The sequence below is a fragment of the Hemicordylus capensis genome, chromosome 2 (assembly GCF_027244095.1).
Source record: "Hemicordylus capensis ecotype Gifberg chromosome 2, rHemCap1.1.pri, whole genome shotgun sequence".
Taxonomy (NCBI): Eukaryota; Metazoa; Chordata; class Lepidosauria; order Squamata; family Cordylidae; genus Hemicordylus; species Hemicordylus capensis.
Genome location: NC_069658.1, coordinates 397399894 through 397426906, shown reverse-complemented (window position 1 = coordinate 397426906; position 27013 = coordinate 397399894). Strand labels below are relative to the sequence as shown.

The following is a 27013-nucleotide window of genomic DNA, read 5'->3' as shown; positions in this document are numbered from 1 at the left end:
CGTTCACACCACCTTTACGTGGAGTGGGAAGGGGAAGGAAGGATCCTCATTAGTTTACCAACAGTGCCACACATGCACCTACATGAGTGGTGGTGCCTGCAGGGAGACGTTCAGAGATCTGGAGGCCAGGGAAATGCAGCCCAGCCTCCAGATATTCCTCAATGCACTGTGTGAGGAGTGTGGTGCCTTGAAGGATTCCCCCTCAGCCGGGAGCTTTTGATGCCCAGCTGTGTGTGTGTGTGTGTGTGTGTGTGTGTGTGTGTGCGCGCATAAGCCGCCTTCAGCCTGTAGACACACAGGACCCCTTTCTCTCTCTGGAGGGAGAGAAAGGGGAAAACATCCTATCAGGCAGCCAGCACTGCCTGAAATAACAAATAGAGAGTTCGCCCGGGCTCTTGGCAGCCCGGGCGTGGGATGGGAGAGTTCGCTCTGGGCTCCTCCAGAGCCCAAGCTATGAGTCTTTGGTGGCCCTTTTCACTGGTTCACACAATGGTGGCTACGCCCCTGAGCAGTACTGCAAGTCCCACACTGTGTCTCTAATGCTGATCTATGATTGGAAGCAAGACTGATGAAAGTGGAGGCTAGAGTCTGCCTGTCCATACTCAACTACTGGCTGAGACTATCTCTCCTTCCAATGGGCCTAGCCCCCTCAGCATTGGTGGGTGGCTTCCAATCCACATGGAAGTGATCTCTATCTGTGAAACTATCCTCACTTGGACTCTCCCCACCTACTTTCCTTGGGTTATGAGAGGGCCAGACCTAGCTAGGTCCCAAAACTCTCTTCTCTCTGAAAGTCTAAGGTACATAACACCACCTGCTGGATACCTTACACAGTTAGAAGTACCTAACCACAGAAGGGCCTTTACCTGTTTTTATATTTTTTAGCTTGATGTTTTTATTGCCTTTTTATTGTATGTTTTAACTTTTGTAAACCGCCTTGGGGTTGTCTTTTAACAAAAGGCGGTATATAAATGCAAAATAATTTTTTTAAAAAATAAAATACTCTGGCTTGTTGTGACGCCCTTCCCTCAGCTGTCCTTGAAGAAAGATACAGGAAGATCCCTTTCCCTGTGACTCAGGACGTCTGTGCCCCTGTGACTCAGGACATGTTGAAACTATTGAGCATGTCCTTCTTCACAGCGTGTTCTACAGAGATGTACAGAGTGCCCTTATTCTCCCACTTCTTGACAGGTTGCCAGGACTATGTTTCCTATGTTGCCAGGACTATGTTGCCAGGACTATGTTTCTCAGACTGCCATCTATAGCATACAATGTTGCCAAGTTGTAATAAATAAATAATAAATAAGTTCTGTGTGGCAGCATACAGAATTCACCAGGCCCTGACCACCAGCAAGTACTAACTTCTTCAGTCATTCACCAACTACTAGCTTAAGACCAATTTTTCCCCTGTGAGGCCAATTCCCCATGTGTAAACTGAGAGGTTTCAGTCTTCCTGGACACAAGCACTGCTAGTTAAATTTTCATTACTTGGTTTCTCTCTGTCACTATTAGGATATAGTCAAGCCAAGGAGACCTTCAAACAGAGGATCTTGGACACTGAGCATCAAAATTACCTGCCAGTTACTTACTGTCACTTTCTCTACCCAACCAGCACAGTGTGTTCCTTAGAGCAAAACATGTCGTCTTAGCATCAGCAGTTTTATATAGGAAATTTCTGAAAATTCCCCAGGCCAGTCGGATCTGCCCATGTGGTTCAGGCGAGGTTGAATCTGTCCACCATGTTCTGCTATATTGTTCCTTGTATAAAAATAATCAACGTAGTCTTATCACTCCTTTGTTATTACAACACCCCAGCCGAACTGATGAATTTTATGTCACACTTCTTCTGGCAGATAAGAAATCTTCTATCACTTACAAGGTTGTTAAATTGTGTGTGGCCACTGTTAAGATCCGCCAACAATCAATTTCTATTTCCCAGATACTGCCATAAAACGTTTATTCTGTTGGTGTACCGTATGATAGATCTCATCTGAATGCTGTATCATTGGTTGACAAGATGTCTGATCCATTATTGCAATAAAATTATTCATTCATTCAATCATTCAGCCCTACAGCTTTTAAAGTCTCCATTTATTAAGTTTTTTAAAAACAGATTTTAGCATTGCAACAAATTATAGCTTATAGCATATAACTTTCAACACCTCTCAAAGATTTCAGCCCTATTGTGACTCCATAGCCACATGCTACTATTTTAGCAATTGTATAGCTCCTTTATTGCTTTTTACAGACATTCATAGTTTTTAATCTCAAAGTAATGTTATAGTAGCCTTACAGTCTTTGTGCTGTACCATGGCTTAGGAGGCAGTGCGCTTGGCAGTAAAGAGCCGAATGGCTGCTTTTCCTTGCTTGAGTGAGGAAAAGCAGCCATTCAGCTTCCTACTGATTAGGGAGCTGGAAATGGAGAGTGTGCATGTGTCCTGATGCCTAATGCACAGCGTGCATGTGCGCCTTTCTTTTTTTAGTCAGCTGGTGCAGCAGTAAGGGGTTTTATAGCTTCTCTTGTCATTCGAGTGACAGGAGGCAGCAAGGAGTGATGGGAAAGGGGCAAGAGGTGGGAGTGGGGAGGGGTGAGCGGCTTGTGGGGGCACTTGGCCACACTTTTTAAGATTAACAGCTTGTGTTTTTAGAACATGTCCAGACAATTAGAATTATACCCCTGCTGGACTTATTGCTTCCAATCTGAGCTTTCAACCACACAGCTAGTATTATGAAACAAGGCTGGTAAATCACAGCATCCAAATTAAGGGACACTCTAGCAACTTGGCACTTAAAAAGTAAGAGTCATGGTGCAATGACGGGATTCTAGCAACCAGCTATTTGATACTTTAGGATCCTACCACATTACGACCTAATGACCAAGATACTGATTGTTCTGGATGCTGACTCATGGTGTGACTCAGCTTTTAATCACCAACACTGAAAAAGCACAGTTAGTACTTGCTAAAGCACCACAGACAGAACTAAAGGAAAACACATCAGTCTCCTAGTTCTGAAACGTGAAAGGATTCCTCAGGGAAGTTCCCACCCTCATCTATAGTGCATTTTTTTCAGCACAATGGGTTATGGCAGGAGTGCTCATATCAGAACTGCTAAGTTCAGGTGGTTTATTGCAGTTTTGAAAACTTAGTTGCTACATCATCCTCTTAAGGGTAAAGGAGTCTGAGCAAATCCCAAAACACAAGCTGAGAAAGATCAAAGATAAGCCGGTGCAGAAGGGGTGCAGAAGTGAGCCAGGCAATTATAGGCCGATCAGTCTTCTGAGTACAGTTAGCAAACTTTACGCTAAACACCTTTATGGGAAGCTGAGGGATTGGATGGATCAGGATAACATTCTTGCAGAAGAGCAAGCGGGGTTCAGAGAAGGGAGGTCTACTGTTGACCATTGTTTTGTTCTGCACCATCTAGCACAGAAATATGCTCAGTCCTTGCATGTTGCCTTTGTAGATCTTAGGTTTGCCTTTGACTCAATCCCACGGGACAGGCTCTGGGATAAATTGAGAGCTTCCTCCATTGATCGGCGACTCTTAGGTCTAATTAGAGCCCTACACGTATCGCCAACCATGAGGGTTAGGTGCAATCCACAGGGAGGATTAACCAGAGCTATTCCAATTGGAAAGGGGGTCCGTCAAGGATGTGTGCTGGCGCCCTTGCTGTTTAACTCTTTTGTTAATGATATGGTGACCCATCTAGATAGCTGTGATTTCCATCCTCCCAAGCTAGCTGGAAGAAGTATCTCAGTGTTGCTGTATGCGGATGACGCGGCCATTCTGGCCAGAACCCCAGTCGGTCTAAGGAGGGCCTTGGGGGCACTGGCTGTTTATTGTAAGAGAGAATGGCTGAGTATTAATTACCAGAAAACAAAGGTGCTCTCCTTTGCTAGGAGACCTAAGAGACGGGTATGGAAAATCGATGGACAAAGGATAGAGCAGGTCCAAAATTTTGTATACTTGGGGGTAGCTGTTCACTCATCGGGATCAAGACGGGCCCATGCCTCTCATGTGGCCCAGGCTGCCCAAAACAGCGCCCGAGCTATTTTGCAGTTCTATAGAACCAGGGGAAGGTATTTTATCCCTGCGGCCTTAAAACTTTTTCAGGTGAAATCATTGGCACAGTTACTGTATGGTGCCCAATTGGGTCCTTACCCAGATCTGTCCCCCATAGAAGTGGTGTAGTCTAAGTTCTTGAGAGCAATATTTCAGACACCCAAGTGTACCTCTAATGCGAGGCTCAGATTGGAGGCGGGTCTCATTAGAGTTGAGGCCAGATGTTGGCAAATGGCGCTGTTTTATTGGCTGAGGGTTTTTTCCTCGGACACAGGGCTGAGCCGCTTAGTATTAGAGGATTCTTATCAGTCGCCCTGGAAGTGCGCTCTGAACCAAAAGATGACCACTTTGGGCCTCGATCAGTCTGCCCTGCTTACGCAAAGTTTGGAGACAGCTAGGAAGCTCATCAAACAGAGAACTGAGGTTATTGAGAGACAGATATAGCAAGGGTACCTGACTTTCAGAGCCAGGAATCAGTCAGATATAGTTTGGCCCCAGCATCCTACCTCACTGTCTTGGAGGTGCCCCCACTTAGAAGAGTTTTTACCCTGGCAAGATGCAATGCCCTGCCTTTAGCCCTCTTAGAGGGTCGATATAGAGGGATTCCCTATGGGGAGAGGCTCTGCCCATGTGGTGAGGGTCAAGTGGAAACAGTCACCCATGTGCTATTGGAATGTTTGTTCTATAGAGACCTGTGTCAGGATCTCATTTACCCTTTGATAGCTAAATGCCCAGGTCTTGATTCTCCTCAGATGACTGACAGGCTGTTGGAAGGAAGTAATTCCTGCGCCACCAGACAGGTAGCTAAATTTTGTAGTGCAGCCCTCTGTTTGCAGAAGAGCTTAGTAATGGGAAAATAGGTGATGGATTTAAGGCCAGAGCAACTTGTAGCCATAATGTGGCTAACTGCAGGTGGGCACCGCAGGTACTGGTATCAGCAGTAAATCTAATGACAATATTTTCCCAAGCTCCTGAATTGTTTAACCCCTCTCAGATTTAGGAGTCGAGAAGGCAACTGGTTGAGTTTTGATTTGTGTGTAATAGCCTCATAAGTATGATATACTGCTGCCTCCTTTATCTCTAATTATTTTAGTAGTATTTTCAGCACCTTGATCTATGCTGAGGAGGACTTTTTAAAATTTATTTGGTGTTATTGTTTGTAACAGAAGTTTGATTGTCTTCTCTTTTATATTTGTTTTAACCTCATGCTGGTCGCTGACTGAAATAAAGAGATTGAGAAAATTTAGTTGCTACATCATCCTCTTAAGGGTAAAGGAGTCTGAGCAAATCCCAAAACACAAGCTGAGAAAGATCAAAGATAAGCATGTGACAATTATATAGCACCAGGATACACTTCCACCCTTCTAGAGATTTTCGTAATTACTACCTGTGATACAAACCAGAAACTTCTCAGGGTGTACTGCTGTTCCCACAACACTGTGTTTTCCTTAGGACACTGAAGTTTTAATCTGTTGTAAAGTGGGATACACACAATTTTCTTAAGGAAAGTAGGCTAGAAAGGTCTTCGTCTGAAAAAGACTTCCAAGTTAGTGCCAGGCAAACTTATTTGGGGTGGACAATCCAAATATATGCCCAATTAGTCTCATTCATTATAAAAATGTATTTCTGATGTAAGTTTTCCAAACTGCTTGGGCTGTCTGGGAACAGGGTGCAAGACCATTCTTGAAGCAAACTATGGATGGTATTGGGGGAGGTTTTGATACTCCTCCCAAATAACCAGGCCAGCTATCAGCCACACCAGCGCCTCACCCAGACATTATTAAAAAGGACAGTGTCATGTACAGGAACAGTGTCAACTACCCTGTCACTAGCGAAATCCTACTCTGCCATCCTGCCGATCACTCCCTTCCCACCCCCTCCTGTGATGCTCACGCTTCCAGAGCCTTCCAGAGCCTTCATCTGAATTAGCAAAAGCGGGAAGCGTGATGGCGGGCATGCTGTGAGGAGGAGCCTTCACCGCTTCAATGAAGGCTGTGTAAACATGAGTGTCGCAGGAGGGGAGTGGAAGACATAGCGACGGGGCGGGACCAGTTTCCACTTAGGGCAGTGTACCAAGTACACCATCCTTTTTAAATGTCTGAATGAAGTCCAGGACACCAGAGGATTCCAGAAACTCTGGTCCATTCAGGACACAACAGCAGTTCCAAGAAACCTAGTCCTCACTACTGTTGCCTGATACACACAGAAATCAAAATTATTATTTCAAGTTGTTGTCTCGCACCCCTAATAGTAGCCGCAGCAGAGGTCAGCACATGGCAACAAATACTTCACATGCAATGCAGACCTTGAAGTTTCAAAGCCACCGAGAACCTTGCAATGTACATTTAAAAAAAAAAACCCAGAGCTAACAGCTAGCCTTAGGTTGCCTTTTCCATAGCCTACAGCAAAATGATAGGATCCGCCACTCTTTCTGACCTCCGCTACCCTAACCAAATCTACTTGTATACTGGCATCCATGAGATATTTACTCATTACATTTATATCCTGCTTTCCTTCCACCATCGAGCTCAGGCAACATACATGGGATTCTCAGGCAGGCAGTCACCCATCCAGGCACTGACCAGAGCTGGTCTGGTGGTAGCAAGCATGACTTGTCCCCTTAGCTAAGCAGGGTCCACCCTGGTTGCATCTGAATGGGAGACTTGATATGTGAGCACTGCAGGATATTCCCCTGAGGGGATGGAGCCGCCACTCTGGGAAGAGCAGAAGGTTCCAAGTTCCCTCCCTGGCAGCATCTCCAAGATAGGACAAGATTTTTTTTAATTAAACCAACAAACTACCAAAGCATACAGTATGTTACCAAAGCACAATTATATACAAAGTGGTTGTTTGCATATCATATATCTACAACGATTTACACACAAGGATTTGGTAACCCACAGGGTTATAAAGTATATGCAGGCAGTACTGTAACTCGGGGATGGGGGATTACAAGGCACATCAGGTAATCGGGGGTGGGGGGGTTTACGTCCAACGTCCATTTCCATAATTTGTCCCACTGCTGTTTAGAAGAGCTACACTTGTCTTTTTGCACATAAACATACAAACTTTTCCAGAAGAGATTTACTGTCTCATCCATGTGAACCTCTTGGTCATGTCTTCCCTCCCTATTCCCATGCAGGAGCATTGCATAAATGACATACAGGTTTACTAACTTGATTACGAGAAGGGGAACGTTCCAATTCCCTAGTATGAGGGCACCTGTTCTGTCCCGTTTCCTTGAAGGTTTCTTTCTGGGGCCTCGAAAAGAGGTTCTATCACTCAAACCTGCGGTTAGTTCTTCCCAAGTCTGTTTCCCCCCCAAATCAGGCCACTCTAACAACTTGCTTACTCCTTGCCACACTCTTTTGGCTACCACACACTCTTTTAAGAAATGTGAATGGGTTTCCCTGAATGTTTTGCCTAGCTCACTAGCTTTCTGTTTGCAAGTGATTTTAGAACACTCTTGCTGGTCCTCTGGGAGCCATGGCTTAGCAGTAGTTAAGCAGTAGTACTTGGTGGTACCTCGTTTCCCATAAATGGAAAGGGACCTTTTTCTCCTTAAAGAGAGCGATAGGGTGATCAGGTTGCAACAAGTACTGTGAAGTGTGGTGTATGTAGCATTTACGTTCTAAATCCAGTTTTTAAAAACCCACTTCTAGAATCTCTCCATAAATTGTTTTCCTTAGCTGATTAACTTAGGAGAATCCTTTAAATAGCTCCAGTTCAACCTTCCATTTTTAAAGTGTGAATAACAAATCTCTCAAGTAGTCCGGGTGTTCTCTTTTTGTGTGATATTACCGTTGAAAGATCCTTTCCCCCACCATAATATGCCCCATGCTGACTTTTGCTAACGCAGAGCGAAAAGCGAAACCCAGGTTTTTTGCAGGAGGCTGGACATATTATGGACATTCACGAAAATCCAGTTTCCAAAATTGTAGGAAATGAATTCAGTTACAAAATAGGGTTGCAGGGCAGGTAGGGCTAGGCCTCCCCGCTCAACCTCCTTAAATGCTACTGAACGGGCCAAAGGGAAGGACACTGTGTGCCATACTAGGCGGAAGACCTGGCTTTCAACTCTCCGAAGGAGATCTCCAAGATAGGGCTGAGAGAGATTCCTGCCTGAAACCATGGAGAAGCCGCTGTCAGTCTGTGAAGACAATACTGAGCTAGATAGACCAATGGTCTGACTCAGTATATGGCAGTTTCCTATGTTCCTAGACAGCTTCAGGAAAGTAGCTGTACTATGTGCCCTCAGACTATGCCCTGGAATGAATAACTACATCCCAAGGACAACCTAGAGATTTTAGGACTTTCATCTCTCAGACATGGACAGTATATACTGCTTGGCTTGCTGTTTAAAAAACAAACACACACCAATGCCAAGACAGTAGATATAAGAAGCAACAAGCAGGCTACATAGAGGAGATAAGACTTGTGCCGCATGCTGCCATGCTATCAAGAGATTAAAAAACCAGACATTTATCTGATTTTGCACTCTAGAATTGAGAGTGCAAAAAGTCACATTCTTCACAACTAAGCTGGAGATTAATCAGACTATGTTCATTTATGTGTCAACAAAGCTCACTGACAACCATCACTTCCTGTCCCCATGTGTTGCTCTTCCACCAAAACCAGCAAATCAGTCAAATATTATTTTATCTTGTGGTAATCCAAAGAAGTCAGGATGTCTTTTTTACTCCCATACACACTTCCACACACTCACCCCGCCCACCCACCCAAGAGCCTAGGCAGCCCAAAATAGTAAATATAGTTTGCTTATATTGGCAAACTATATTCACTCTATACTGGCCCACACGTTGCACAGTCTAATGCGGGCCATGCCGATCTACCCATACTGCTGTGGGCTTCTAGCACAGCACTGGTGGTCTTGCACAAGGGCGGACCTGTTTAAAGTATCATGCCTGCAATCTGGAAGCGCTACTTAGATAGGAAACACATTGCTTGACCGTCAGCAACATGTTTCTGATCTAAGAGCGCAGGTATGCTGCTTTAAGTATTTGTGCTCTGGGAGCCTGCAAAAGTGTAGGTGGATCAGCACCACCCACATTAGGCTATGCAATGTGTGTGCCACTCCTTTCTCCCCATGGGGAAAGCCCAAGGAAGCAGAGAGAAATCCATTTAAGACACTGCAAGTAAACATGGCCACAATCTGCACAAAGTCCTCTAGCTGGAAAGCAGACCACTGAAGGACGAGCCCAAATGAGTGTTTATTTTCCCTCCCTAGGCCTTTATCAGATAAAAGTAAAAGTACTCATTCTGATGGCAAAGGTGATAGCTCTAAGAAAGCAGCACCGCACCACCTTGGAAAGATAAAAGCAGCTATATATTGAGCAGGTCTGAAGGTGGAATATTAACTACAACATAATTTACCAAACCTCTTCCCCACCAAAAAAAGGAGAGAAAAGACTGGTATTTTTGTTTACAAGCACCCTAATGTACTCTCAACAGAATCTACCCATTTCAACTTCCTTAATTGGGACATTTAGATCACTTCACAAGATCCCCAAAGCAATGAAGCAATTCTTATTCTGAACAATGAAGGTTAAAATGCATTTCAATCACTGGAAATTGGTGCACATTTAGCAATGTTGGAGGAATAACTTCCAAGTTCTTCTATATGAAACATGTGCCAACAAAGTTCCCATGACAGACTCTTCCAATTTTGTTAGTACTCTTGCAATCTTTGTTTTTCTTAGGACTTAAGTCTCTAAAGTGTCATGGAATTAGATGTTAAACATAGCTACGCTGCGCAAGAGGTATCAAGTTGTGAGCAGTCATTCATTTCACTCAAATGGGATTTATCTTTGTTTCCATTGCTAATATTCTGCTGCAGGAGTAGGCAACCTTGGCCTGCCAGCTATTGCTGAACTACAACTCCCATCATCCTCAACCACAAGAGTAAACTGCCTTGGGATGAGTTTTATGAAAGGTGGTATAAAAGTGAACTATACAGAAACAAATTGTGTCTGGGGATGATGGGAGTTGTAGTTCAGCAATCTTTAGAGAGTCAAGGTTGCTTACCTCTGTTGCAATATCACTGCAGACACGTGCTTGCTGTACTTCTTCTTTGGTACTTGCCACAAATATATTTTCTGAAGAACAAAAATGCAGGGTGTGTTGGATTGTTGCTTGCAAAGCACATGCAAAAGAGAAACACTAGCCTGTACTTCTAGACAGAACAGTATTTTCAGAGTTTACCATGTGTTACTTGCTCCATTGTTTTCAAGTTATATATACCAACTCTGGGGAAAAGTTTAAATCTTAATCTTAAAAGTGTTAAGATTAAAATCTTAATCTTAAAATAAAAGACACTGACAACTACAATTCCCACTGATCTGAAAAATATTGTTGACATAACAAATCTCTATGTGCATTAAATAATGATGCTGCTATCAAAGGTCACTGAAAACATACATGTAAAGAGACTCCCTGAACCAACAGCATCTTAGGGGGTCCATCCAGGCAGAACTGTGCCTCTATGTTTGTGGTAACCCATATAAAATAAAATAAAATTCTGGGGGGGAAACTAGGGTATTTTTACTGCACATGTCCCAAACTTATGTGAAGGTGTGTGCCCCTTCTAACAGGAACAGTAGTTGAGGATGTTCCAGCCCTGGTTTTCCTGCACTGAGCAGAGGATTGGGCAGGACAGCCTACAATGATCCCTCCAACCCTATGATCCCCTACAAGCATAGATCATGTGAACCTCTACCTACTACCTCACCCACATTGCAGATGGGAACTCATGATCAATACTCCTCCATATTTTTAAAAATGATGCCCTGCACATATAAAGACACATGCAGGATGTATGTGCATAGTATTTGCTCCCTTCTCATGGGCATGCATGGAATTATCTCTGTGTGGAGGAGCACTCCATCACGGAAGTCCCCACCTATGTACTGAAGAGGCTGTGGCTCAGGCACAGGTTTAACTTCCTCATCTGCTGCTGCCTGTGAGAACTAGGCCTGTGTCATGCAACACTTCACCAGCAGTTTCACAATACCCATATTTTGCATTATATTTTTTACTGCAGGATCTTTCATGCAGCCTTCATCAGTCACCTTATCAGCCGAATTGTTTGCTTTAAGAAGGTATTCACCTTGAAGGCAAAGTAGGCCTTATAAAGCAACTCAAAATATAATTACAGCAATTCTTTAGGGCACTGCACACTGCATTTGTTTTCATACAGCAATGACTCACCATGGACCTGCACATATTCATAAATATTTATTTTGCATATCTGTATGCTGCCTACAACAAATGTCTCCAACGTATCAATTTATTCCATAGTTAACTATTCCTTAACACAAAATCAAAGCAAAAAAAGAAAGTCCTGTGGCTTATGCAGGACGAATGACAGAGTCAGTGGCACAATTACCTGCTTTTGCTTCTCCAAAAAGTTGGAGAAAAGTTCAGAGGTATCCAGCCAGTGTGGGAGTGAGTGAAACTCCAACTTCAACCATGGAGAAATAGTCATGTGCCTTAAATCACTGCCTCCAGCAATTCCCCTGTTCAAACTTGTATCAGTTTTAACTAGCATTATAACAGTATTGTAGTCAGGGGTGTAACTACTATTAGGCAAGGGGAGGTGGCTGGCTGGGGGCCCCCATGCCTCGAGGGGCCCCCCAGAGGCAAGTCACATGACTATATACTGTGGTGTGTGTGTGTGTGTGTGTGTGTGTATCAGCGAGGGGCCCATTTAAAAATTTTGTCTCTGGGCCCACTCCAGCCTTGTTACACCCCTGATTGTAGTAAGAGTAGTATGTAAACCTGACTAGACACGTATCTTCTACAGTAAACCCACAATACCAGGGAGTAGCCTCCTCTGTCCTTAGAAGTGGGCATGTTCTTATTCATATGCAACTTTGCTCTTATTCAAATGCAACTTTGTTGTGGTGATGCACGATGCAGATGCCGCCGAAAACGCAGCCAAGTACTCGCATCACTGACTCCAGTGGGAATCAATGCACGTGTGTTTGTGTGATAGGCGCTGGAAAGTTAACGTTCAATCGGAGAGAGAACACGTCTTGCAGTCAATTTGCCTCTTGCAAGTTTTATCTATCTCATTTGATAGATGAGTTCTATCTCATTTGATACTTAATTGCCAACAACTTCAAGCAGGACTCTTAGTTCTCCAACCACGTGGCATTTCATCTCTGGTAGTAGAAAGAAACATGTAAACAAGTCCCAAGTAAGAGTTGCCCGGCTTTGACCGACTCCAACGATGCACAGTTCAGGCTCCGCAAGTAAATCTGATTGTGCTGATCTCCCTTAAGCCGCTGTGCCTTTAGTCAGCTCTGCTAAGCCACATCACGAAGCTTGCGCCTCTCCCCGTTCCTTCCCCAGTCAAGTTCGCTTTCCTAGCCAGCCCGCCACTCCGCCTCGTCCCGAGGACAGCCCCCGAGAGCGCCCAGTGCCCACCCACGCTCTCCTCTGCTCCCCCGGGACTCCTCGCCCACGCGCCCTTCTTCCCTCCCTTTGCAGGCAGTCCCTTCCAACTTGGCTCCAGCGCCTGAGCGTAGCGGCTTCTTCCTTGCCTTCTTTGTGTGGCACCGCGGCGGGGCAGTTCCTCAGAACTCTTGCCCTCGGCGGTGGCATGCGGCAGGCAGGGCAGAAGAGAGACTCCCTCCCGCTCCCTCGGTCCTGGGCAGGGGGGCAGGCACCGCGCGTGGACTGGAGACACATGCACCGGCGGCGTCTCCAAAGGGCACCGCCGGGGAATCCTCAGAGAGATCCCGGGACGCAGGGAGCGAGAGGCGGTTGGGGGCGCCGCGCAGGACTTACCCAGAACGGGGAGCCGCAGAGGACATCCATGGCGGGGCAGCCTCTCCTTCATCCGCCTGAAGAGCGGCTGCTTCTTCTCGCGGCTCTTTTCACAGCAGCAGCAGCAGCAGCCAGGCTCCCGCACAGCCTCCGCTTGCTTCCCTTCCGCCACGCTAAGGCGGATGTTCGCCAACTTGGCCGCCGCCGCCTCCTCCTCCTCCTCACACGGAAAGGGGGGCGGGGAAGGGCTTGCCTAGGCAGCGCTGAGGCTGGGCCGGGCGGGCTTGGCTGGGGTCTTCTCCCCCTGTTGCAGTAGTTTCGCGGGCCTGCTTCCATGGGGACAACGGGCTTAGCAGCTCACGTTGGCTCTGTGCCCGCGCGGCGCGTGGCCCACCGTTATGCACGTACCAGGTAGAACGCAGGACCGAGATCAAGATGGGGAGAGAAGAAGAAGAGACAGGCTAAGCACTCTGTTTAGAGCCCTGTCGTTTCCCCAGAGAGGGTGTACATGCTCCATCCTGCACCCCAGTTCTCTGCGTTAAATTTAGCAGCAGGACAGGGAAGGGACCTCCATGGGGATGACGCGCCCCCCCCCCCCCATCATCACACACACTCCCGCCCAGCAGGAAGACAAATCGCTCCTTTCCCCATAGCAGTGAGTTCCAGAGATTCAAAAAGACTTATTTGTGGTAAGGGTAAATGTGTCGTCTTGCTCCTTGACTTCAAAAACAGCTTGTCCCATCCACTTACAGATGGACAGAAATTTGTAGTCAGATGTCAAGTCATCTGGGAAGTTCTAGTGGGTGCAAGAAAGCAAGCATGAGTCAACATTATGATTTTCATGGCAAAAGAAAGCAAACAGGGCAGGCGTAGGCATGCATGGGGTGTCAGTAAAGCGGGGTGCAGCGGGTGTCTGGAGTGGGGCAACCCCCCCCATCAGATTGAGCCATTACCATTGAATTTAATGGGGCTTATTCCCAGATAAGTAGGTTTGGGATTGCCACTCCCCCTTGAAAAAGTACTGTGTGTGAATGCCCATGGGGCTCTCACAACATGTTAGAAGTGAGAATTCTAAAGCTTTGCTCTTAGCACTGCAGTAATCTCTTCTGGCCACTAGAGGCATGATAAGATGTAACTGATCTGAGGGGGAGAGTTCACACAACAAGCTTAGAGAATGATTGTATTTTGCCATGGAGTGGCAAGGACAAAAGGGCAAGTGGCGAAATCCACTTGGAAGTTATCCTGCCTTTTTGAAATTAAAAAGAGCTGAGCAAGAGCATGACCACTCTCATCCATTTCAGTGGGCTTGCAGGAAAACTTCCCAATAGATCAAACCCAAATGGTTTAAGTTGTAGGAATGTTCAGTTTGAGAGACCTAGTAGGCTGCACTTCCTAACTGTATGAACATCAGAGCTGCCTGGAAAACTTTCAATTGAAGTTTTTAAAAGAAAAAACTAAATGAATGGCTGTCAGATTATAGTGGCTCTTCCATAAGTCTCGGGGAACTTCACCAGATGACAATATCTGAAGTCACTTCCATTATTGCCATAATGCTGTATGGACAGTGGACATCTCCTTTATGTCCACCTTTAAAGTACAAGGTACAGTATCATGCTGTGATGATTCATATAGAGAATCATAATGGAACAGCATCACCACACCAGACGTTAACCTTGGATATTTCTTTATTATTGAAAGTGCAGTCTTTGCATTGCAAGTGATAATAAAATTGGCAGCTAGATGTGTTGCTTTTGGCACTATCTAGATTTTTAATTTGGTTTTATGATGTTTTCCAAAGTTACATTTACCCTTCCTTTTTAGTGACAAATGAGTTTGCTCTCTCCCAGTTTAGCACTGCTTTGATTCATTGATTTTATCTATAGGGAAATCCAGAAATTCAAAGATAAATGTTCATCTCAGGATGTTGAACACTAAGGATACTGGCAATTTGGAAGATTGCTTTACTGACACTTTTCTAGCAAGGTGTTGTATGTGTTACAACAAACAGTTACAGAGCATTGTTATGTTGTTAATTTCACTGTAACTTTCACAAACAGTGGTTAGCAACCCTCCATGGTTAATCTTTGCCTTTAAAGTAGTAGTGATCACACTTTACATCATGGAGTACACCTCTGTAGACATCCGTGGGTCATAAGAACAGCCCTGCTGGATGAGGCCCATCTAGTCCAGCATTCTTGTTTCGCACAGTGGCCCACCAGATGCTGCTGGAAGCCTACAGGCATGAGTGGAGGGCATGCCCTCTCTCCTGCTCTTACTCCCCTGCAACTGGTACTCAGAGGCATCCTGCCTTTGAGGCTAGAGGTGGCCTATAGCCCTCCGACTATTAGCCGTTGATAGACCTCTCCTCCATGAAGTTATCCAAACCCCTCTTAAAGCCATCCAGGTTGTTGGCTATCACCACATCTTGTGGCAGAGAATTCCACAAGTTGATTATGTGTTGTGTGAAAAAGTACTTCTGTTTGCTGGTCCTAAATTTTCTGGCAATCAATTTCCTGGGTTGACCCCTGGTTCTAGTGTTAATTTCTCTCTATCCAGTTTCTCCATGCCATGCATGATTTATCATGTCTCCCCGCAGTCGTCTTTTTTCTAAACTAAATAGCCCCAGGTGTTGCAGCCTTGCCTCATAAGAAAGGTGCTCTAGGCCCCTGATCATCTTGGTTGCCCTCTTCTGCACCTTTTCCAATTCTACAATGTCCTTTTTTAGATGTGGTGACCAGAATTGTACACAGTACTCCAGGTGTGGCCGCACCGTCGTTTTGTATAAGGGCATTATAATATTAGCAGTTTTATTTTCAATCCCCTTCCTAATGATCCCTAGCATGGAATTGGCCTTTTTCACAGTTGCTGCTCATTTTCAACGAGCTGTCCACCACGAACCCAAGATCCCTCTCCTGGTGAGTCACTGACAGCTCAGATCCCATTAACATATACTTGAAGTTGGGGCTTTTCGATGCAATGTGCATCACTTTATACTTGCCAACATTGAACCGCATTTGCCATTTTGTCACCCACTCACCCAGTTTGGAGAGATCCTTTTGGAGCTCCTCACCATCTGTTTTGGATTTCACTACCCGAAATACTTTGGTGTCATCTGCAAATTTGGCCACCTCGCTGCTTACCCCTACTTCTAGATCATTTATGCATAAATTAAAAAGCACCGGTCCCGGCACAGATCCCTGGGGGACCCCACTTCTTACTTACTTCCATTGTGAAAACTCTCCATTTATACCTACCCTCTGTTTCCTGCCCTTCAATCAGTTAGCAATCCACACATGTACTTTTCCCCTTATCCCATGACTGCTAAGTTTCCTCAGGATTCTTTGAAGAGGAACTTTGTCAAAAGCTTTTTGGAAGTCCAGGTATACTATATCAACTGGATCACCTTGATCCACACACTTGTTGACACTCGCAAAGAACTCCAAAAGGTTGGTGAGGCAAGATTTACCTTTGCAGAAGCCATGCTGGTTCTCTCCCAGCAGGGCCTGTTCTTCTATGTGCTTTACAATTTTATCCTTGAGGATGCTTTCCATCAATTTGCCTGGAACGGACATTAAGCTAACCAGCCTGTAATTTCCTGGATCGCTCCTGGATCCCTTTTTAAAAATCGGTGTTACATTGGCTACTTTCCAGGGATTGCAGAGATAAGTTATATATTTTAGCAAGGTGGTCAGCAATTTCACATTTGAGTTCTTAGAGGACTCTTGGATGGAAGCCAAGAGAGCCAGCGTGGTGTAGTGGTTAGAGTGCTGGACTAGGACCGGGGAGACCCGAGTTCAAATCCCCATTCAGCCATGAAACTAGCTGGGTGACTCTGGGCCAGTCACTTCTCTCTCAGCCTAACCTACTTTACAGGGTTGTTGTGAAAGAGAAACTCAAGTATGTAGTACTCAAGTATGTAGTACTCTGGGCTCCTTGGAGGAAGAGCGGGATATAAATGTAATAATAATAATAATAATAATTTTTAAAAAGCCATGCGGCCCTGGCGTTTTGCTAGTTTTCAGTTTTTCCAGACAGTTTAGGTCTTTAGGTTTTAGTTTAGTTTTAGGTTTTAGTTTAGGTCTTTAGTTTTTCCAGACAGTTAGGTCTTAGACAGGTCTTTGTCACACCTCCCTGTACTCTGTTGGTGAATGAATTTCTGATTTATTTATTTTTTTAAGTTTCCAGCTTTAGGTCCCCTAAGCAGTCACAGAGAAGTAAGCAGATCTGTAAATGTAAGCAAGTTTGCAAAAGATTCACTGTCTTTTGACCTCTTGAGCCACCAGAGAAATGCAGAGTGCATTTTGAAATACCATCTTCTGTGGTTAAAAACCACAGAATTATTTGAATAATCACAACCTGTAAAACTTGAGCTTAAAATATTGTTCATATAGCTGAATGACATCACTGCACTTAATAGTTCTTGCTTACACTGTTACTTGTCCATGTCCCACTGAAGCCAGTGGCTTTATGTATGAATGATGAATAACAAATCTGCAAGCTTGCAGCCTTAGGATTCTTTCAAAGTTCAAAAGCGACATTTTTTTAAAAACCTTTGAACATAAAATTTGAAAGAATACAGATGCAATACATCTCTTCTGCCCAGAAAACTACATGAATTTTGTCCAAATAATGTTTGCTCTTGTACCATAATTTCAGATAGGTATGATGAAGACCAGTTTCAGAGTCAAAAATAACAATATTGAAGCCCAAACCATACTAACCCCTCAAATTGGAAAACTGTTGCGGTGCAGGACAGATCAAAGTTCTTCACAGAGAACTGAATGAGGTATTTAATTTGCCACGGCTGCTATGGGCTAATGAGATCTGACTGCCTCCTTATACTAATGGAGTATTGGTTAGTTACTGGGTATTTTAATATTTGTATTTTAATATTATTTCCTGAGCACCTATATTTATTTATTTATTAAATTTATATCCCGCCCAAACATACGTCTCTGGACGGCTATATCAATTTATAGTTTAACTCCTGGCACTTGCAGAAGTGATCTGTTACCTAAAAACATTTGTTTGTGCTGTGTTAAATTTAGTCTCAAGGAGCTATTTGACTCAAGCTTTACATAATTATTGCAATTTAGGCACTTTTTTCTAAAAAAGAGAGGTGCTCAGATTTGCCTAGAATGTATAGCCTTTAACCTGGCAGTCTGACCTCTTAATCCAAATGGGGTTGAGGTTAAGATTATTTAATAGTCAGAAAAAGTAGTCTGCATATGCTTAGCCCTCATCCCAATAGTGGGGTCATTTTATTGGCTAGCCAAATTAAAAAGAGAACATCTCCAATTATGTGTTCTTATATGATATTCACAGTGGGAAGGAAACTAATCTGACAAGCACAGTAAAACTTAGTGAATATCCATTCCACAGGTTTCTATGTGGAATGGTGGGCCTTAGTTCTAGCCAATTTATTAACATCTATTAATAGTACAGGAGTTGTACCAGAACAATGGAAAACAGCAATAGTTGTCCCTATATTCAAAAATGGTTCTCATTTAGATCCATCTAATTATCGACCCATCAGTTTACTGTCAGTGGTTGGCAAATTATATGCATTGTACCTTTTGGATAAGCTCGAGGCATGGATTTCAGAAAATCAAATTCTCGGGATTGAACAAGCGGGCTTTAGAGCAGGTCGCTCTACCCTCAATCACTGCATGATTTTGTACCATCTAGCAAAGAAATACTCTAGTGGCCCCAATTGCAATTTTTTTGTGGCCTTTATTGACTTAAAATCTGCATTTGATTCTATCTCCAGATATCTATTGTGGTCCAAACTTGCAAAAACAACAATCGATAAGAGACTGCTATTTTTGATGATGCAGCTTTATTCTAGTTCCTCGTTGCGGGTCAGATATGCTACCAATGGGGCCCTAACTGATCCAATTCCATTAGCAAACTAACAGTTAATTATAAAAAAACCAAAGGTCCTGGTTTTCTCAACATCCAGGAAATTATACAAATGGGTAATAAATCAGAATCGTATTGAGCAGGTATACAGCTATAAATATCTAGGTATAATATTTCAATATAATCTTAATTGGAACGCCCATAGGCTGTCTTCATTTCATATAGCCCGTAATACACTCAGTGCCTTTTTGCGTTTTTATTATTCTAAAGGGGGTCAGTTTGTTCCCATGGTTCTTCAGGTATTCCACGCTAAGATTGTGGCCTAATTGCTTTTTGGAGTCCCGCTATGGATTTTGGAGTCCTGCTATGGATCCAGGGAGTGTCAGCTGAACTGGAGAGAGTACAGTCTATTTTTAAAAGAGCAATCCTTGCAGTGCCTAGGTGCGTGTCATACTCTGTTCTATGCTTGGAATCTGGATCTTTCTCCATAGCTTGTAAAGCCTGGGAGCTTACCTTTGCCAGATGGTGTAAACTCTGCTCAGAGATTCAGGAATTCTCTTTTTTTCAATACTTATGGGTGGATTCTTATCCCAACCCTTGGCTAACACATGTAAATAACAAAATAATGCAACTGGGCCTTTCTCCTTTTGAACTTCTCACTCAGGAATGCAATAAGGTGAAGGAAATACTATTTCTCAGGTTGCATGACACTGAACGTCAGGAACTAATGTCTTTGGCCAACAGGACTTGTTCCCCTCTGCATTTTGGGATTTTGCCACCTAGGGGAGATAGAGGTGCAAATTACTTAACAACTTTGCACTTTTCTAAATTTCGGGTCTCATTTGCTCGGCTCAGTTAAATGTGTTGCCCTCTTGTCTTTTGGAACGGAGGTTTGCTAAAGACCAATCTGCTACGGTTTTTTGCCCTTGTGGTGCTGGCCTCCTGGAAACTGTCACCCATGTTCTGCTATACTGTTCTTTGTATTGGGATGCTAGAGAAGAACTTATTTCCCCTTTGTTAATCAAATTTCCTGGGAGGTGTGAGCGTTTTTATACATATTACTGTCTTGCGGATGTAAGCTCTGATATTACAAAAATTGTAGCAAAAATTTTTTATATTGCCATTAGGTTAAGGTCTCAATTATGTGTTTAACTGTAGGAGCTGTTTATGCTTTTTAAACTAGTTTTTTATGAATGACTGTATTTTGTTTTATTGTGTTTTAGTATTGTTGTATTGGATATGTTTGTTATTTCTATTTCTGCTGGCCAATGGCTGTAATAAAATTGATGATGAGGTTTGTATGTGCTTTTTATTAGAAGCTTGTCTTCTAACTTTATTTGTACATTAGGCTGATTCTTAAGTTCAGTATGATAAATAGAAAAGCCACAGTTTAGCCTCAGAACCCAGTCACGGAACTTATCTTAACTGTCATGTACCAGCCCTGACAAATTGAAAATAGTAATTAAAAGGTGCCTCTAACCCTCACACCCCCCCCACCAAAAGTACATTCCTGTTCTGATGTGGTAGATGAAAGTACCCCAAAGTAAGAAACACATATAATAGACTTGAGGAGGAGAGACTTACAGGGGTGGGGGTGGAGAATAAACTCTTAATTATGTTAATCTGGCAATGTAAGAACAGAACAGTAGCAAAGATAATGGGTCAATAATACATTTTTGTATGTGTGTGTACAAAAATGACACTGCACAACAGGTGCTGATCAGTTTGTTTCCCATTCAGTGCAACTGGGGTACAAAATGACCCCAACACCAGAGTAAACACAATTTAGGTTTTTTGGTTTTTTTTAATCTACAAGGGAGAGGGACAGGAAACACACAGGGCAACTGACATCATTAAAGTGGAGCAGTGTGGAGGTGCAGAAGATTGAAATAATTTTTTTAATCAACTTTTCCCCACTTTCTGCAAGCTTTTCAGCTATATCAAACTGTTATTTGGGCAAAAAATTTTTGTTTTTAATTAATGTTTTGCTTTTTAATCTTGTTGTAAACTGCCCAGAGACGTAAGTTTTAGGCAGTGTAAAAATATGATAAATGAATGAATGAATGAATGAATGAACATTCATAGCATAAAAAGCATAGAGCTCTTGCACAGCCAAATGTGGATTTAAACGGAAGGCAGATATGACTACTTAATTAGACTACTGCCATGCAATAGGCAGCTGGATCTTGCTCTTTCCCAGGTTGCACAACTGACACGAAATGGTAACTCCAAGCAAAACAATGTAGTATCAGTTAATTCTCATATAAGACTCCCATAGCCTGTGTGTTGACATCAGAGCAAAAATAGTAGACAGAGAGAAGAATGGCAAGAAAGCAACAATGGCATTGCTTTAGCTTAGTGTTATATAGTAACCCCTGCTAACTGGGCAAAGAGGCACCTTTTAATATGGTGATTCTCTTTATTTAGCAGGGGGAGAGTAACTGGCCCTATCCACCACCAGCACAGTATCTCCAGTCACTGTTGCTGGTGTCTGTCTTATGTTTCTTTTTAGATTGTGAGCCCTTTGGGGACAGGGAGCCATCTTATTTATTTATTATTTCTCTGTGTAAACCGCCCTGAGCCATTTTTGGAAGGGCGGTATAGAAATTGAATGAATGAATATATTAATGAAGGTTATTAGGTAAATACTGTTGTGTACTGTTCCCTAGTGCAGGCCTGCTCAACTTTGGCCCCCCAGCTGTTTTTGGATTATAACCCCCATATTATTATTATTTATTTATTACATTTATATCCCGCTCTTCCTCAGAGGAGCTCAGAGCAGTGTACATGGTTATTTTTAACCTCACAACAACCCTATGAGATACACGTCTGGCCCAGAATCACCCAGTGAGTTTCATTGTTGAATGGGGATTTGAACTCGGGTCTTCCTGGTCTTAGTCCAACACTCTAACCACTATGCTGTGCTGGCCAATAGCCAGGGATTATGAGAGTTTTAGACCAACATCTGCAGGAGGGCTGAATTTGCACAGGCCTGTCCTAGTGGGTGGAATGAATGCATTTTTAATTGGAAGCCCATGTTAAATAAGGTACTATGCCCTTGTGTCCATGCCATTATGTCTTATTATTTTGTACACTATTCCAAAAAACAGCTATGAATTAGCACTGGATGGCTAGAGTAGAAGGCTGTTCTCATGAGCAGCCAAGACTGGGCTAAGGCAGCCAAGAACGACCAGGAGCCAGTGGCAGACCCGGCTATGAAGCTCAGCTGTTCAACGAGGTTAAGGGAGTGAGTGCTCCCTTAATCCTGTTTAACTGACAGTGCTGGCTGCTTTCAGCTGATGCTGAGACACTGAGGGACACCTGTCCATCCCCGGGGGGGGGGATTCCCACAATGCACCATGCACTCACATGGTGCATTGTGGGATTTCTGGGGCCTGGGATGGCACATTCTGGCCCCTGCAACTCCGCACTGCCTGGGGCAGCAGCCCATTGTACATTCTGTGTGCCCAGCAACTGGGACCCAGTCGTCTGTAGGGGAGATAATCTTCTGTAGCCTTCCTCCAGGGGCATAACTACCATTAGGCAAGGGGAGGCGGCTGCCTGGGGGCCCCCATGCCTCGAGGGGCCCCCCAGAGGCAAGTCACATGTGAAGTGAGTGTGTGTGCGTGCGTGTGTGTGTATCAGCGAGGGGCCCATTTTAAAATGTTGTCTCTGGGCCCACTCCAGCCTCGTTACGCCCCTGCCTTCCTCTCCGTGTGCCCTCCCACCGGGGTCCAGGGCCATCTTTAGAGAGCCCGGCGGGGGGTGGGGCAAATCAGCCAGTGCGGGGCCCCCTTCCAGTTAATTCTAATGGGGGTTAAAGGAGCGGGGCCCAGGGCGGTCGCCCTGCTTGCCATGGCCTAAGGACAACCCTGCCTGGGTCCCTGATCGTGAGAAAGGGCCCTAGGTTTGGCACAACATATAAATGCTACTGCCATAACTTATAACAGCTATGAGAGTTACAGAGGTGAACACACAGGGTACTCTTTCATCATGAACTCTCTCTAGAATTCACAGGAAGACACCAGAAGAATAACATGATATCTGTAGCATCTAATCAGGTTCTTAAGGCACCCATGGTAAGCTCTTATCTCTGTCATTTCTCCCTCTCTAATTTCCTCTCATATGTATTCTAATGGTGCCAATTAAATGGTATGTGTCATCAGTTCATTACTTTGATGATTACATTGTGGATATGCAGCACTTGGCCCTCAAGCACTCGAGATGCATTTGCTTTCTGTTTTATCCATCAAGCATTGTATACATAGAGGGAGACTGTCCTGCTGGGGCCTGTCACTCACTGCAACATCTGCTGCAAAAGCACATCAGCAAACATAAAGTGTTTTTCAGTCATTACTCCTCTCCCTGCTGGGTAAAACTCCAAGCAGAAAGTTGCATAAAATGTCACCAGGATAGAAACACTCTAGAATGCCACTGTTTTTACTGAACTCTTTCCACTCCTCATCTCTTGTTCTCAGAATCTGAAACATTTCCTTAGGACTGAGTCTAAGAGGACTTTAGTTGCCAGGACATTCTTAGAAATCAATTTGATTTTTTTTTTTTTATTCTCTTCCATTTAAAATGTGCTCTCCAGGAGAAGCCATTGAAAACCGTGGCTTCAGAATAAGCCAGTTCTGCATTTCTCCAAATGCATGCAGCCATTTCTGTCCATTACTTGTGCTCCCTGAGGATCAAAACTTCTCACAAACAAACAAAACAAAACAACAACTCATTAACTCAGACTGGCTGGGCTATGCCACAAGAGGAAAGCAGCCATCCAATGTAGCTTTGGGAATGCTCTTATTAGTATATCAAAGTAATTATGTTTGGTTTGAATAAAAGCGGGCCTGAACCACCCATTTTGAGATGTCCAGTATAAAACGTAAGGGTGTTTTTTTTAACAAAATGACTTCATACCAATGCACAGAGGTAACCATGTATATCTGTCAGAGAATGTATTACTATATTCAGTTGATGCTCCTGCTTGGTGCGCATAGAGCTCAGAAAGCACCCCAATGCAGTAACTGAATCTCTTCTCTCTCTTTTCATGTGCCTTCTCCAATTGCAGGGTTGGCGACCAGCAATAACCATAGATTGCGGTCCCTGGAATCATGGATGATATCTTGTGTGTACATTTCTAGCCATTCTTTCAGGTCTTCCATCCATCCCTCCTTTCTCTTGATCTTTTTTCTGCTAGCTTTCCTTCGAGTGTTAGTTGTGGTGTTTGATAATTTACTTCTCTGAGGATATGTCCACAATATGCCAGTTTGCATCTTTTGATTATCTGTATTATTTTTTTGTTTTTGCTTTTCAAAGTACTTCATTTATTGTTCTGCTGGTCCATTTAATCTTGAGTATTCTTCTGAGATATCACATCTCAAAGGCTTCCAGTTTCTTACGAGCTTCTTGCTTGATGGTCCAGGTTTCACATCCATATCGGAGAAGAGTCCAGATGTAGCATTTCATCATTCTGATTCTTAGTTGCAAGTCTAGTTTATTTTTGCAGAGGAAGATCTTCATTTAGTTAAATTTTATTCTTGCTTGTCCTATGCAGCTTCAGATTTATTTTGTTTGTTCGTTATCATGATAAAGTTTCCCCCCTAGATAACAGTAATTCTCTACTTGGTCTAGATTTTTGTTATTGCATTGTATTTTGAGGAAAATTCTAATTTTACATATGCACATTGTTTTATTTTATTTTTTTGCATTTATTTTAAGGCCAATTTCTTCATTTTTTGTTGTTATTTCTATGACTAGGTTTTGTAGATCTTCCTGGGAAGTAGCAAAAATGACTGTGTCATCGGCATATCTTAGGTTGTTAATATTGGAACCATTTATTCTAATTCCCTCATCCCTTTCGACTAAGGCATCTTGCATTATTATCTCCCAATAGAGATTTAAAAATATGGGAGAGAGAATGCATCCTTGTCTGACTCCTCTTTTAATGTCTATAAAGTCTGTTTCTCCTCCTCCAATTTTTATTGTTGTTTTTTGGTTCCAGTATGCATCCTTAATAACTGGTACACAAACCTAATAACAAGCTTGGTAGAACCACATATTAATGACCTCAAGATATAGCACAGGTAACTTGAGCTCAATCTGCACTAGGGAAATGCAAGAGCAATCTGAGTAGCCAGTGTGGTGTAGTGTTGAACTAGGACCGGGGAGACCCAAGTTCAAATCCCCATTCAGCCATGCAACTCACTCGATGACTCTGGGCCTCACTGATCTCTCAGCCTAACCTACCTCACAGGGTTGTTGTGTGGATAAACATAACCATGTATATCACCCTCAGCTCCTTCGAGGAAGAATGGGATATAAATGTAAGAAATAAATAATAATAGGCCAGAACAATTAATCTAGCACTGTATTCTGCTCCTGACAATAATCCAAAGAGTAAATGCTTCAAAAGAAATCAAGAAGAAGCAGGATATTCTATTCTTCAGTGATAATCTGAGATTTAGGAATTAAATCCCATCTCATTCCCATCACCACCTTGTTCCTACTCAGCAGGCAAATTTTAAAAGTATTTCACACATTCTCTCTATCTTTTTGAGGCCAACAATCAAACTAAGTTGACTTCCTTCCTTCCTGTTATACAACTTCTCAGTTATCTCTTTTCTGAACTAAAATTAATTTTGCATAACCTTAGATTTTTAAACTAGAGAAGTAATGCCATTTGCTTTTTTTTTTTTTTTTAGAGTGCATTGTTTTCATTACAAAATGGTCTTTTGGAGACTGCTCAAACATCTTGCTTGAGGTTAAAAAAAATCTGATTAATTTAATGGTCAGGAAGAGGTTGTTTCAGGAATTGAAAGAAATAGAAAAAGGGCTGGAGTCAGCCATGGTCAGGGAAACTGAAAATGGGGGAAACATTTGTGGTACTGGAGGCACAAACTAGCACTCAGACAGTAATCTTGAATCTCTTTTTATGAACACTAACAGGCCCATCATTTCACTGGTGGTTAATGAGGAAGAATTTTACCTGAGGGGACATTCTATAGTATTACAGATTGGTGGGTATTTATACACACAGCTGAATATTATTTTTTTAACATGTTTAATGAAAAGTTATATCCAGGATTTCATTGTGGAAGAAAGCTGTGGAAGTTAATGTTACATTTCGCTGACTCTTTTGATTCTATTGGAATATGTATTATGATTGGTGTCCATTATTATATATACTCATTATTTAAGCATTTGGTGAAATGGGCTGTTAGAGTGGCTGCCACTCCCGAAAAGCCAATCTACGATTTGCTTGGACTTTTCATCCCAGAGAAAATACAGGCTTCAGTTTAAATGGGCTTTAACATAAGCTTTAGAAGACATCTGTGCATTTTTGTTGACTTTGACTCTTCCTTGTGTGGAAAGTGGAAACTATGAAAGTATTTTTTTCCCCCATATTGCATCACACTGATATGCTGTGTTCTTTTATATTTATACATTCTGAATTACTATATTGTCTGCTTTAGTATTAAGTTGCTTTCAGTAATAATGTGACATTATGATTATTGCAGTTTTTTAGTGTGGAGATTCCTTATTTATGTACTAAAGAGTCAGTAAAGCCATTGCAACTGTTTGGTAATTTTTCTGAATAAATATAAACTTACCTTCCATGTACTACCTAAATTATGTGCGATGATGAGTATTCCTCCATCAAATGTTGCCTGCAAAAGAACATTCTCATGCCTTCAATGAGTGAAAAATTACCTGAGGAACTGCATGACCAATGACCAGTTAAGGGGCTGTCATGGATATTGAAAAAAAGTTGTCAAAGCCTCTTGATCTGAAGAAAATTGTAAACAGATCTACTTCTTGTTACAAAAAACTTCATTAATAAGGTAAACAAACATTAATTACCATACCACTATAAGTATTTAATGCATAGCAACATCCTTGCTCCTTTGCCATCCCTTTGCTCCTCCAAACTTGTTGTCCTAGAGTTGCCCCTGATACTTTGTCAAGAAAACCTAAAATGGAGTGCACAAAATGTACTCTTGCCACTAAATTTTTCCAGGGATACCACTAAAGTTAAAAGTTGGTATCCCATTTCCTCTTTAAGATGCAGCACCAAGTGGATCATCCTTGCATATGGTAGGCCAAATAATGCAATTTTGGTCTGCCACTGCTCTAATACTTTGGTTGTGCTTTTCTTTCCGCCCAGTAGGGAAGTGCACAGAACTGGCAACGGCTGGTTCGACGGCGGGGGGGGGTACCTTTAAGAAGCAGAGAGGGTGCCCCCCCCCGTGTTTCCCCTGCCGGCGCTGCATTTAAAAACAGACCTGCAGGGCAGCAGC

The 27013-nt window shown here is 43.1% G+C and overlaps 1 protein-coding gene and 1 long non-coding RNA gene across 3 annotated transcripts in view; one reads left to right on the top strand and one right to left on the bottom strand.

Moving 5' to 3' along the window:
• Nucleotides 1-13233, bottom strand: part of ABCC3 (ATP binding cassette subfamily C member 3) — a 131607-nt gene extending 118374 nt beyond the window's left edge. The window contains exon 1 of one of the 2 annotated variants that reach the window (XM_053297974.1): nucleotides 12876-13233. In XM_053297974.1, coding sequence (XP_053153949.1) covers nucleotides 12876-12905 — 30 coding nt within the window. In that variant the 5' untranslated portion in view covers nucleotides 12906-13233. The remainder of the gene's footprint in view (nucleotides 1-12875) is intronic. The other variant, XM_053297976.1, reaches the window with a different exon arrangement.
• Nucleotides 12884-27013, top strand: part of LOC128345671 (uncharacterized) — a 37117-nt gene continuing 22987 nt past the window's right edge. The window contains exon 1 of the long non-coding RNA XR_008316578.1: nucleotides 12884-13543. This is a non-coding gene — a long non-coding RNA (uncharacterized LOC128345671). The remainder of the gene's footprint in view (nucleotides 13544-27013) is intronic.